At 36.7% G+C, this 14,185-nt stretch overlaps 1 protein-coding gene across 2 annotated transcripts in view; it reads left to right on the top strand.

The window, feature by feature from the left end:
* Positions 1 to 14,185, top strand: part of WDR35 (WD repeat domain 35) — a 51,234-nt gene that overhangs the window by 15,276 nt on the left and 21,773 nt on the right. Inside the window, exons 9-13 of one of the 2 annotated variants that reach the window (XM_068973496.1) lie at positions 1,530 to 1,655; positions 2,637 to 2,822; positions 5,393 to 5,425; positions 5,790 to 5,850; positions 12,575 to 12,719. In XM_068973496.1, the coding sequence (XP_068829597.1) occupies positions 1,530 to 1,655; positions 2,637 to 2,822; positions 5,393 to 5,425; positions 5,790 to 5,850; positions 12,575 to 12,719 (551 nt within the window). The remainder of the gene's footprint in view (positions 1 to 1,529; positions 1,656 to 2,636; positions 2,823 to 5,392; positions 5,426 to 5,789; positions 5,851 to 12,574; positions 12,720 to 14,185) is intronic. The other variant, XM_068973497.1, reaches the window with a different exon arrangement.

The raw sequence follows: 14,185 nt of genomic DNA, 5'->3' as shown, positions 1-14,185 counted from the left end.
CTCTGTGAGTGCTCCTAAAAGTCAGCTGTTCGTCCTTGCTGCTGCTATCCCCTGCCATGTTGGCAGAATGAGATGGCAGTCTCCTTCTCACAGTGTGGGTGTCAGTACCGAGAGTCCTGTTGTGAGAGCCTGTTTGTTTCCTCCGGCTTCATACAGGCAGCAGGACAGACAGAGTGCACCCTCCTAGGTTAAAACTAAACCCCCACCCCCACCCCACCCATTGGATGCCATGGCGAAATGGAGTTTAATATATTAAATTTGATTTTAGAGCATATCTGCTGAAGAACGAGGGATACCAGTATAATTTATGAAAATTCTGGGGAGTATACTGTTTTGTGAAATACACATAGATTAAAAATGTTTTCTTTCTATGGCTACATTAAAAAGATCTTTGTATTCATTTGCTAATTTAACCTTTAAATATACTGTCAATATACAAAGAAATTCATTTGATTACATTATGCATTTATTTGCTTGATAGATTTTTCTATTTTTTTGCACTTGTTTACCAAAGAATCTATTAAGGGATAGGGAAATAAAAGTGAATATGAGCAAGTTAGTGCTGCCAAGTAGCTCACTGTCTAAATTCTCTGGAACCACAGAGGGAGGCAAGAAGGCAGGAAGTAATATTTAAGATGTATCTTAAAGGGTGAATAGGAGCACTCCAGGAGGACAAGGAATAGTTGGATGGGGAAGTCTTGGGGGAAAGGATTTCAGCAGAAGAGAGATTATATGGGCCAAGGGAATGGAGACAGAGTAGTTCCCTCATGAGGAGAACATGGTAACTATGGTTAACTCGTAGGGTATTGAGCCACAGAGTTTTGGGCAGATGGGGGAAAGGCATTGTATACTATTCCAGAGAGTGTGATGGGTGTAGCTACTGATTTTGAATAAGTATTAAACATTTTTAAAAGCAGACTAGGATATGATTGTATTGGTGTTCCAGAATGATAGTCATGGTAGCAGGGATTGAATTGGAAGGGTGGGAATGAAAGAAGAGACAAAAGGTAAATTGTAGTTAGGAAGCTACTAGATAGTTCAGTCAAGAAAGAAGGCAGTTGTGATGAAGGAAAGGAGTGAAAGCAAAAGGCTGGGCATCTGGTTGGCTGTTGAGGGTGGGTGGAGGCTGAATAAGAGGCAGGACTTAAGGACTGAGTTTACTACTCCAATTTGCATCTAAGAAGCACAATTCTTTCCAACCCTAAATTGGGATGCATCTTAAAATCAATGTTGTCCTATTTTAACTTGCAGCACTGTGTTTTTTTTTCCTAAGTTGGACATAAAAATAAAGATACATATTTAAATCTCTGGCATCTTAGATTTGATGAAATTTGATACTGAATTCTTTGGCTATAGTTTGTTAATTTCTCCTATCATACATTTGTTTTTCATTATAAAAATGGAAAATGATTTGAAGTATGTAACAACCTTTCATAAAATAATTTTTGTACTGCTTTTGATCTTTGTGAAGTGATAGGTGGTATTTTATTTAATTGTGATACTTTAGTTAAATATAATTTTTTTTTCAGCATCTGGGTACTTTGAAGGTTCCTGGAAAGCATATGTCTGCATTATCTTGGGAAGGAGGTGGACTGAAAATTGCACTGACTGTTGATTCTTTCATATATTTTGCAAATATTCGACCTGATTATAAGGTGAGTATTAAGAGCAGTTGTAAAAAAAAAAAAAGATGTTTTTTATTATATAATTTTATTACGGTTGAAAGTATAGTCTCTATATTTTGTATATATTCATAGCCACTTTGTTTTAGAAAGCAGCTGAAAAGAGGCTTTTCAGTGTGAATAGCATAGAATTAGTAAACTAGTAAGCTTTTCTGGAATACTGTATATAAAGAGTACCAAGAGTGTCAGTGTGCCCCCCGAAACAGCAGTAAAGACAATGTTAATAATGTTGACACTGAACATCAATTTATCCAAACTTATGTATAAATTTGTCGGGAGAGGGAAAGCTCTAATTTCTGTAATCAATACACATATGATATGGAAATCAAAACCCAAACAATTTTCAGCTAAAAGAGTTGTAACTGACTACCCCAAGGAGGAAATTAGGCAGAGGGGGTCCTGCATTTTGTTTTGTGTTAAATAAACCATGCAGAGTTATTTGACTATAAACTGTGTGCATATGCTACTCTGATAAAAAACAAATATAAAAAATGTGGATGAGAGAAAAACGGCAAAGCAACTGTCTTTGAATTTTGGCTTCAGGACTTGGAATTGAACTTCAGAAGGGATCAGTCTTGCTGTTGTCCCCCACACGGCTATTATTGACTATTGAAAAATCTGAAACTTTCACTAATGAAGCTTAAATCTTACAAATTAAAATGAGGAAAGTTAAGCCCAATTTATTTTTGCAGTGCTTTTTTTTTTTTTTTTTAAACTGTGTTTATTACTTTTTAGATTTGTTATTTTAGGGAGAAGAGATATGAAGCTGAATATTCAGTCCCTGTCTTCTCTATTTCTAAAGGATTACTTTTGTCAGCACTGATAAAACACATACCTGCAATATTTCTAGAGGAAGAAAATATAATAATGTGGCTTTCCCAACTTTAATTGCTATTTCTCTCATCCTTCCTTTTCCCTCCCACTTCCCTCATTCTGTTCCCTCCTTCTTCCTAGTGGGGTTATTGCTCAAACACCGTAGTTTATGCTTATACCAGACGTGATCGTCCAGAGTACTGTGTTACCTTTTGGGATACAAAAAACAATGACAAATATGTTAAGTATGTGAAGAGTCTTATTTCTATTACTACCTGTGGAGACTTCTGCATTTTGGCAACAAAAGCTGATGAAAATCACCCTCAGGTAGGTGTTCCTTGATATCTTAAAACTTAGATGGGTTTATCTACTTGGCTGAATTGGGCTCTAGTTATCTATCTTCTCAAGCATAGCCTTTCTGCTGGCAGGTACAGAAAGTGTTGGGTCTATTGGCCAGGTCTGTCTAGACCTCTGTTTGGAAAGTTCTGTGGCTCCATTGGTTCTCTGTCCCCTGATTTTTTTCTCTGATCAGTTAATCCATTGGCAGTTTATACTGACTGGTACTGAAGCTTTTTGTCTATGAAATATACTTAAAATACCACAGTCCTTTTCCAATTTAAAATTCCATAAGTAAAAATGAAAAACCAGATGTCTAGTACAAAGGCTCAAGAAATTATGTAACAATGGCCATTTATAACAATTTGAGTAGTTTTGACATTCAGAAATGTACTTTTATGTGGAGTTATATTGCTTTAAAAGTCAATGTCTCATAACATATAATATAAATAATGCCCTTTAGAAAAGCCTGCTAGCCATTTAAATATTTACAGAAGTATGCACATCTTTCAAAAAAGGACTACCAGTGTCTTTGATAAATTATTTATCCCACTAAAAAGCATAGAATTTTTAGTTGAAAGCAGCCATTTGAACAGTCACACTTGGCTCTGTTCTCTCCTGAAACTCACTGAAACAAAGGGAAAGGTATTTTTTAAAAAGCCACAAGCCTTCAGGGACCAGAAAGGGTGAGGAAACAGCAATATAATTTTGGAGTTTAGAGAGTAGGGGGATTAGTGGTAATTACCTTAGCAGACCCAGGAAAGTGGAATCCTCTCTCCATCAGTGGAGAAAGGAAAAAAGCAACCAGTTTGTGTCACAGAATCCCAGAAACATGGGACTTGATGGTGGTACCTGGTAGGAGAAAGAGAGTATGCAGGAGAGTACTTTGGGGGAAAATAAAAAGGGTGTATAAAGAAGCAGATTTCTAGATTCCCTCCCTCTCTGAGCCTCTGAACAGCTGCCCTTTTCACTCCCAGGGAGACTGGTTTGCTCTCCAGAGAGGATACAAAAAGTCTCTGCACTGAAAGGCACTAAGCATAGGGAAGCGTAGAGGGACTCTTGCTGAAAACAAGGCAGTTAAATGAATCCTGCCCCAATCTTCTGTTCCCACTTGGTTCCAGAACAGATTTTATGGGATCAGGAATCATACTAGCATTTGACTTGTCAACTTAAAATACTTTGGAGAATTGCTTTCAAAATTCTGAAGGAAAATGTTTTCCCACCTTGAATTCCATACCTTAGGTAAACAATTCGTTAAATATAAGGGTGGAATAAAGACGTTTTTAGATGCACGAGATCACCAAAAATTTACCTTCTGAGCTTCCTTAACTTCAGAAGGGACTTCAGGATATGGTTCACCAAAATGAAAAACCAGGAAAGAGGAAGAAACAAGGTCACCTGACGACCGTGGTGAGGAGTGGTACCAGCTGACAGTTTTGCACGTGCTGAGAGAGTGGATCACCAAAGGAGAGCAGGCCACGCGGCTCCAGAAGAAATTCAAGATGAAATTAATACAATCTTTAATGTGGTTGAGCTCCTGAGGGGAGACATACGTAGCTGGGAGATAATGGGGGACTTGAGTTAGTGTTAAATACAGAGAAAACTAAGCAAAGAGAAAAAAATAAAGGCAATTATCCACAACAGGGAAAGCAAAATTTGCTCGAGAGGAAAATATATCATGTACCTGACTCAGCTGTGAATAGCATTTATGGAGTCAAAATAGTGTAGTCACTGAATTTAAAAAAAAATTAAAGTTGTTTAGAAATTGAACTGTAATACCAGTGTAAGCCCTAAGTTCTGATATAACAAAGTTATAGTGGAAAGATGGAGGGGTGAGAATGTGAGGTGGGAGGCTGGGCAGGAAGGGTGAAAGAGGGTCGCATGCTTAGTTTTCCCGGCGGGTGGTGGTGCATGATGTCGCAAGCTGAAACAAAATGAAGCAAGAAGCAGCACTGTAAACAGGTCACTTACACTTGTGGAGGTAAATATCGAAAGAGTGAATTACAGGAGCTGAAAGTAATTACTCTTGGCAGCAAGAAATGGGAAGTTGGGGGGATTTTGTAAGAAGTCTCATTCGGTTCTTTAAACTATGAGCTGAGCATGTGAATGATAAGCATGTAAAGCACTTGTATCTTGTGGCAGTAAGTAAGCAGTGGAAGAGTAAATCATGGTATTTTACCATTTAGTTTATGTTTGTGAAATTAAACAAGTTTTGAGACACTGAGAAAAGAAAACATCAGTGCATAAATAGAACATTGAGAATGGGCTTGTTTGAAAATATTATTCTAATCAGAAAAACATCTGTGTAAAATAGTATTCTTAGTACTAGATATGGAGAAGATGACTAACAGCAGAAAATGAAATTATCATTAGAATTACCTTATGTAAAGTATACATGATGCTTGATTATTTTTCCTAATAGGAATCATTGATAATTATTTGTGTATATGTTAATCATTAGCATTTTAAGTTATTTTCGGTGGGTTGGATAATGTTTTTTTTTTTCCTGAATTAACTGAATTTTTCTGAATTTCTCATGTCATTTATATATTGCTTCAAAGGAGGAGAACGAGATGGAAACATTTGGTGCAATGGTAACAAATTAAGTTAGCCTTTATATTAGCTGGTTATAGGATAAAAATGAGTTTTGAAGTTATAGCTGATCAGCAATTTTAGAAATATAAATAATGAAATGTAGTCAGTGTACTTGTGTTTCTTAAATGGTCTCTTAAAAACTAGTGTTCCACTATATGTAGAAATCAGCCTTAGTTTAATTTTAGTTTATATTTCTTTACTTTTGTGCTGTAGATTATCTTTGCTGTTCTTTGTATTTAATTTTTATCAATTCTTTCTATGTTAGTGATACTTGAAAAAGAGATAGGCGTGGTTTGTTAAGCGTTACTTCTTTCATTGTGCATAAGCAGGGGTTTTGATACTTTCTGTTTTATTTGTTCACAGTTTGTTCTAGTTCTGTGTAATTCTATTGGCACACCTCTGGATCCCAAATACATTGATCTTGGTAAGGAAATGTTAATGTTTACTCCATCTTTATTCAAGTCTTATTTGTAAACTAATTTTAAAATGTAACAGTGGTATATTAACTAGGGTGTTATTCTCTAAAACAAGGATGAGCATACTTCCTAGTGTGCTTGGTTCAGGTTCGGTACCAGCCTATGCCTGTTGTCATCGTAAAATCATTAGTAACGTCCCATTTCACTCTCAGAAGGATCCTGATTAGTACAATAATTATGTTTACTCCAGAATTCACAATAATTTCATGACTGCTATACTGCCATTATTTGCTTTTAATGGGAAATATAATTGTATGAGGATTGGTATCCAATGTGATGATGAGTATGTAATAAACTGAGGATTATAGAAAGAATTTTGCCATGAAACCACTCTTATTACTAATAAACTGCTTGTAAATACCTCTCTTCCATAAAGAACACTTTAGCTGCTTGTGGAAGAGAGTTTTCCCTGTCCAGATTTTTCTGATGAAATCAGTCTATTAATAGGAACAACATAAAAAATATTCCTGCCGTTTTGTTTTCAGAAGACATTTGTTGCTTTAGATCTATCATTCCCTCTAATAGCTCTGCAAGTAACCATAAAAGTTTACAAATCTTATTCTTAGTATTTTGTCAAAAGTTGTTACCAAATATTTCGTTGCCATTTCACTATAACTTCCAAAATAATGTTTTTTAAGAGTATACTAGTTTATTGGATATGGTGTTAGAAAAAAATAGTAGGTTTCAAAAATTGAAAACCCATTGAATTATTGAATTATTTTCTCAATCTGAGAATTAGTCTTTTTTTTTTTTTTTAGATTATACATTGAGCCTTAACAATCAAATATTAAACTCTGCCTTCTAAGTATTTTGCTGAGGACTTTGATACAAGCAAATGTAAAACATACTTGGTGGTTTTGTTGTTAAGTCGTGTCTGACTCTTGTGACCCTATGGACTGTAGCCCACCGGCTTCTCTGTCCATGGAATTTTCCAGGCATACTGGAGTGGGTTGTCATTTTCTTCTCCAGAAGATCTTTCTGATCCAGGGATTGAACTGGGGACTCCTGCATTGCAAGGGGATTCTTTACTTACTGAGCCACCAGTGAAAAATACTTAGCTGGTCTCAGAGATTTTATACTCTATGTTGAGGGTCTCGGTAGCTCATTTTTAAGCACTGAAACTTCAACTTCTTGTCTTATGTTCACTGTTAGGTTTGTTTATATGTTTCTCTATATTTATATATGTACGTTAATGGTAGTATTCTTTGTGAATGTTAGTATTCTTTAGCTTAAAATTGTTGCAGACTCTTACCACATGAATATCTTCTATTTATTAAAAATATGAGTCTTAAATATAAAGGATAAATTATGTCAATCTTCAGATTATGTTTTTTCTTTTTAATATCAAAAGTTTTAATATAGAATCATAAGGATGATAGGGTTAGCCTCAAAGTAATTTTAATCACAGGCAGTCTGTGTTTTAATAAAGCCAGATGTAAATCCTCTACCTTCAAAAAATGGCAAATGCTTGAGGGCATGATTATTTGTATTTTTGAGTCTTGAAACTTTTTTATTTTGTGGTCTTGCTGGCTGAAATTTTAACAAGCAGTTCTTTCACTGGTCTGCAGTAAACCCAGCCAAAGACTCAACATTTTTGTTTCATACATATCCTGTAAAATTCCTTTTTAAAGTTTTTATGCCAAATTTTCATGAGGACTGGAGGCTGAAGCGAAAAAAAGTATTTAACTGATATTGTCCTAGGAAGTATAATTTTTGTCATCTACTCTTTCTGAAAGCCTCTGTAGAAACTTTGAAAAAGAACGTTGTATATTATTATATATTATATAAAGTTTAGTTTGTAGGGTTCTGTTGTACTGAACATATAAGAGCCAGATACCATTTGGGGGACCTCTTATTTTAAGCCCTCAATTCCTTCTGTGTGCTTCTGTCCAAAGTACTTCCTCTGCACTGTGATTGTTGATTTTCTTGTCTATTTTCCCTACAAGATTTTGAGCTTCTTAAAGATCTGTCTACATTGTTTCATTTCTGTATCCCCACTGCCTACCACTGTGCTTGCCCAGTAACAAATGTTTATTGAATGTATAAAAATATTTAAAAGAGAATCTATTTATTTAGCAAACCACCAATAAACATATACTGTCTCAGGTACTGTAATGGGTACGAGGAGTGATAAGAAGTTAATTCTCACATTTCCTGTGGGATGTGTAAACAGAGAATTAAAAATATAGTTCATCTATTGAACAGTGACTCTTTCTCCCCTGCTGTGTGCTTGGTATTGTGCAAGGTGCTGGCTGAGTGGATATTAGGGACACGTCCTCTACTTATAGAAGCTTTCATTTGAGCTGAGTTCTGAAGGATGGGTATTTCTTTGAGTGATATTTAAAGAAGAGGAAATAGCATTTGCAGAGGAATGAAGGCATGAAAAGTGCCTGAAAAGTACCAGGTGCCTGTGCCGCAGACATGGTGGGGAGAGCACATAAGGGCTTTCTAATCTTGGCCTGTAGCTCATGCACTAAATCTCCTGTATACCTCTTCAGCGAGAGGTAACGATGAAAGTGCAGTTTCACTTTACCAGCTCTTTAAAAGGCTGAGAAATGAATAGGTAGGAAAGTGGCGGAACATTACGATGCAGACATTTATTTCAGGTCTCGGCATTAAAATATACTGTTACAAGCAAGTTTTACTTACATGTGAATTCCTAGATTGTTTTAAATTATTTTGCATCATTGCTTGGCTAGTAACTACTACCTATTAGTGTTACAAGGTTCAATTAATGGAAGCATAATTACTTTCTTTATAGAGAAAGTAATCTTTATAGAGATTTCAAATTTTTTCTTTCCAGATATTGAGTAGTTGAGAAGGACATGGACTGCTTTTATCCTGGCTTTGTTTCTTTTCCTAAAATATTGTATCTATTACAATATATGGTCTTCTAACTTTTTCCTAGAGGCTTAGTTCCAGGAAACTTAAGAACTAAACCACCTGGATGGGATAGATAATAAATAAAGATCTAGCATAATTTATGTAGATAGCATTATCTATGCATATGAATTTGCCAAAATTACTGCCATAATGATTCAAAAGAACACATTTCATATATATTTTTGTTTTTTGTTGTATTGACTAGTGAGTTTATATAGTTTTATTATAAAAAGCAAAAGTAATAGCAACCACGTCTAACAGTTATTAACCCTTAAGGAGAAGCAGTCTGCCATAGTGGTCAGAACACAGACTCTGGAACCAGATTGGCTGTGTTTGTGTCCCAGCTTCTATTGTTTTTCTAGTCGTGTGACTTCAGTGAGTTATTTAACCATTCCATCCTTCAGTTTCTTCATCTGCTAAGTGGGGATAATAATAGTGCCCACCTGACAGGGTAGGTATGAATTATATATGTGATACATTAATTATATACTAATATAATTACATAACATACCTGGCATAATTTTTAGAAATTCAGTAAATACTGGCATTTAAAATTACTATTATTAATTATGTATTCTGTGCCAGATGCTATACTATGCTTATATTTATTTCTTTCTTAATCCTTCAAGTAGCTCTCTAAGGTTGGTAATATTATTATCTTCAATTTACAGTAAGCAGACCAAGGTTCAGCTGGAATAAGTAATTTATCTAAGGCCTCCATGGGGTCAGACATAACTGAGCTACGGACCATGTACACAAACTTAAAGCAAGTGCCTGTGATTTGAATCCCAAGTTTGACTTGCTGTGAACCACTAACTTTTAAATTCAGCTAATAATAAACTTGTGATTATTTCAGTTCAGTTCAGTTCAGTCGCTCAGTCATGTCCGACTCTTTGCAACCCCATGAATCGTAGCACGCCAGGCCTCCCTGTCCATCACCAACTCCCGGAGTTCACTCAGACTCACATCCATCGAGTTGGTGATACCATCTAGCCATCTTATCCTCTGTCGTGCCCTTCTCCTCCTGCCCCCAATCCCTCCCAGCATCATAGTCTTTTCCAATGAGTCAACTCTTTGCATGAGGTGGCCAAAGTACTGGAGTTTCAGCCTTAGCATCATTCCTTCCAAAGAATACCCAGGGCTGATCTTTAGAATGGACTGGTTGGATCTCCTTGCAGTCCAAGGGACTCTCAAGAGTCTTCTCCAACATCACAGTTCAAAAGCATCAATTCTTCGGCGCTCAGCTTTCTTCACAGTCCAACTCTCACATCCATACATGACTACTGGAAAAACCATAGCCTTGAGTAGACGGACCTTTGTTGGCAAAGTAATGTCTCTGCTTTTCAATATGCTATCTAGGTTGGTCATAACTTTTCTTCCAAGAAGTAAGTGTCTTTTTATTTCATGGCTGCAGTCACCATCTGCAGAGATTTTGGGGCCCCAAAATAAAGTCTGACACTGTTTCCACTGTTTCCCCATCTATTTCCCATGAAGTGATGGGACCAGATGCCATGATCTTCATTTTCTGAATGTTGAGCTTTAAGCCAACTTTTTCGCTCTCTACTTTCACTTTCATCAAGAGGCTTTTTAGTTCCTCTTCACTTTCTGTCATAAGGGTGGTGTCATCTGCATATCTGAGGTTATTGATACTTCTCCCAGCAATCTTGATTCCAGCTTGTGCTTCTTCCAGCCCAGTGTTTCTCATGATGTACTCTGCATAGAAGTTAAATAAGCAGGGTGACGATATACGTCAGTGGAAACATGACTATAATTTTTAATTGTAGCTAAGCACTGGTTAAAAATGCTTTTATATGCTTAGGAAACACTATATTTTATTAGAAAGCAGTTAAGGTTTGTGAACTTACTTCATATCACACTAAAGGCATAATAGTTATTTGTGTCAGAGTATCCATGGTAGAATTTGCTGAATATTTAGCAGATATCTTATGATTTAGTGCAGATGGGATCAGCGAAAGTTGAGCAAAACCTGGACATAGCCTGCTCCTTCGTCTCACTCAGGGCTCCGCCTGAATTGGGGCCCTGCCACCGTTCTCAGGACTGCCTTTCAACCAGCTGTTCTTTAAAGGAAGGCTTCTTGCTCCCTCTAGAGCTTGGTAGCAGTTGGTACACATTTTGAATAGAGAAATCGTGACAATTGTAATGCAAAAAATTTTTTAAAACATAATTCAACTTACTGAGGTACTTAGCATATAAACATTTTTGTATTTGAATCTCAACTTGTTTATTCAATTAACACCATACCATCAGTCTAGTTTCTAATTTTTTGTTCAGTTCCTATGTCTCTTACTGCCTTAAATGTCCTTTATTTGTACTGTGGCAAGAACTCCCTGGTGGCTCAGACAGTAAAGAATCTGCCCGCAACGCGGGAGACATGGGTTTGATCCCTTGGAGAAGGGCATGGCAACCCACTCCAGTATTCTTGCCTGGAGAATCCCTGATGTACAGAGGAGCCTGGCGGGCTGCAGTCCATGGGGTCACAAAGAGTTGGACACAGCTGAGCGACCAAACATAGTACACAGCATAAGAACTCCATAAATGGTGCCTGTTATTAACACTTTCCCATTATCCTGACTTTATTAGTGATTACTTTGTACAGTGTTTGTGAATTGAAAAATATGTTTTGTGCCATTTTAACTGTGAATTTAGAAATTAGGTACTAAAATGATCTTTTAATGAGTTTTTTGTTTTTCTGTGTTTTGTGTGAATGTGTGTATTTCGTTTTATATCATTTATTTTGTTTATTTTTGCCTGACTAACCTGGGGCAAGTTATTTTATATCTTTAATTCTCTGTTTCTTTATCTGTTTATGATTGATTTTCTATTTCATCAAAGGGTACACAGTGGAAATTTAATTAAATATTCACTAGGAAATGGAACAGATGAAAAGATGTTTAAGAGAATATATTCTTAGTGAGAAGGAACTTTGAAGAATATCTTTTTCTAAATTAATGATGGGTGTATACCTAGGAGTGGAATTGCTGGGGCATATGGTAATTCTGTATTTACCATTCTGAAGAACTACCAAGCAGTTTCTCAAAGTGGATGCACCGTTTTACATTCCTACCGTTTCTCCACATTTTTGCAAATACTCATTATTGTCTGACATCTTGATTCTACCCATGCTAGTAGATGTGAAGTATTATTGTGGTTTTGATTTGCATTTGCCTCATGCCTAATGATGTTGAGCCTCTTTTCATTTGCTTAGTGGCCATTTGTATATCTTCACTGGAGAAATGTCTATTCAGATGCTTTGCTCAATTTTTAATTGGATAATAATAAATAAATAATCTAATTTATTGTGATATATTATTGTTATAAGTGTTATTTGGACATTCTAGATCTAATTCCCTATCATATATTTGATTTTCAAATATTTTCTTCCTTTTGTGGATTGTCTTGCACTTTTTAGATGGTGTCCTATGGAGCACAAATATTTTAATTTTGATGAAGTCCAGTTTATCTCCTTTTTTTTCTTTTATTGCTTGCATTTTTGGTGTCATATTTAAGAAATCATTGCCTAACCCAATGTCACAAAGATTTACACATAAGTTTTCTTCTAAGAGTTCTGTATTTAGGTCTTTGATCCCTTTTGAGTTGATATTTTTGTATGGTCCTGTAGGCTTTTGACTCTTCTGATTTCTCAGACTGTGTTTGGAATATGCCATCTGTAAAATAAGGGGTTGGACTCATGATCGCTGAAGTCATTCACGGCACAAACTTTTTGTGATTCTAATTGTAACCAAATTGTCTTTCTGTTCTTTTTAATAGTGCCGTTATTTGTTACAATGACCAAAACCCATGTGATAGCAGCTTCGAAAGAAGCATTTTATATCTGGCAATATCGTGTGGCAAAGAAGCTTACAGCGTTGGAAATTAATCAGATCACCCGTTCTCGGAAAGAAGGGAGAGAAAGGTATATCTTTTAATGCAGATTTTTTAGTGGCTCAACCATATCACATTTGAATCGGACACAGCTATTTATAAATTGTCATGCTTGAGAACCGTAAATTGTTTTGATTACTAGAAATAATATTTTTCCATTAATTTGAATATCTTTCAGATTTGTGTGTTTAAATTTTTTAAATTAGTTTTACTTTTGGCTGTACTGGGTCTTTGTTGCTATACTCAGGCTTTCTCTATTTGCAGCAAACGGGCTGCTCTCTAATGGCAGGGCATGGGTTTCTCATTGCAGTGGCTTCTTTTGTTGTGGAGCACAGGCTCTCGGATGTGTAGACCCAGTAGTTGTGGCTCATGGGCTTAGTTGCCCCGTGGTGTGTGGGATCTTGCTGCAACAGAGATCAAACCGGTGTCCCCTGCATTGGCAGGTAGATTCTTAACCACTGGACCACCAGGGAAGCCCTATGTGTTTAAAGAGAAGTAGCATGTGGTGTAATAAAAAAAGCCTTTAAAGACCGGAAGCCTGTGTTTTTATAAGGAAGGACATTCTCACTCATCTGCTTTCGTCATATTACAGTTGTAATGGTACACTGAAACGTGATTATTCAATTGAAATCTAAATGTCTAACCAAAACTTCATTCCTATGGGTTAGTGGTAGAGGTTTTTCCAGGAAAGTGGGATGATTCTATTGTCATAATCATCACAGGAGAGGCAGGTCCTTAGACACAGATATTGAGAAAGTCTGTAGGTGGGCAGAACTGGTGCCTCACCTTCTTTCTCTTGCCCTGGATTCCAGGGGCCTGGGGGTTGGAACTGTTTCTTAGAAGTGGGGGTAAAGACGACTCTACCACATGGAGAAATTAGGAGCCCTGATGGAGGGATTCTTTGTAGTAAGTATTGCAGTGCATTTACTGTGTTTTGTAAGTTATGTTGTCTCTGTTAGTGACATTCCATGTTTGTTGCTCTTTTGTTGTTATTCTGAGCCTTTAAGCAAAGCATTTGGTTGAGTAATTTTAACCTGATGATTCTTAATGAAGGCGCAGGCCTGTGTTGGTGGTGGTGGGCAGCGAGCAGACTTTTCAGAAATCTCAGGTTGCTTTTTTCAAATCATTTTCCTTCAAACTATTTGAGATCTTAATGCAGTCTTCCCTTCCTTTTATGACTCACTTGTGTGCTAAGGTAGGCGATATAACCCCAGTAAAAGTATTTTGGATATGTGAATTCATGTGGAAGCAGGAAAAAAAAAACCCAACAGTTGAAAGAGAGTCCTTGGTGACTTCTCGGTAGTCCTGAGAGACTCAATGCAGATCGCTTCTGGCCTCTTTGGGGAGAGCACGTGGCAGACGTGGCAGTGATAACAGGAGACCTGCAGTCTGTGGGGAAGGTGGACCTTAGGACAAGGCTGGGGAAGGAAAGTCTAGCCTCTCCCCGGAGTGAATGTCCCCCATGAGTGAGCTAAAGTGATCCGGCTTTTGTTTAAA

The sequence above is a fragment of the Capricornis sumatraensis genome, chromosome 1 (assembly GCF_032405125.1).
Source record: "Capricornis sumatraensis isolate serow.1 chromosome 1, serow.2, whole genome shotgun sequence".
Taxonomy (NCBI): domain Eukaryota; kingdom Metazoa; phylum Chordata; class Mammalia; order Artiodactyla; family Bovidae; genus Capricornis; species Capricornis sumatraensis.
This window is presented reverse-complemented; position numbering and strand designations above follow the sequence as displayed.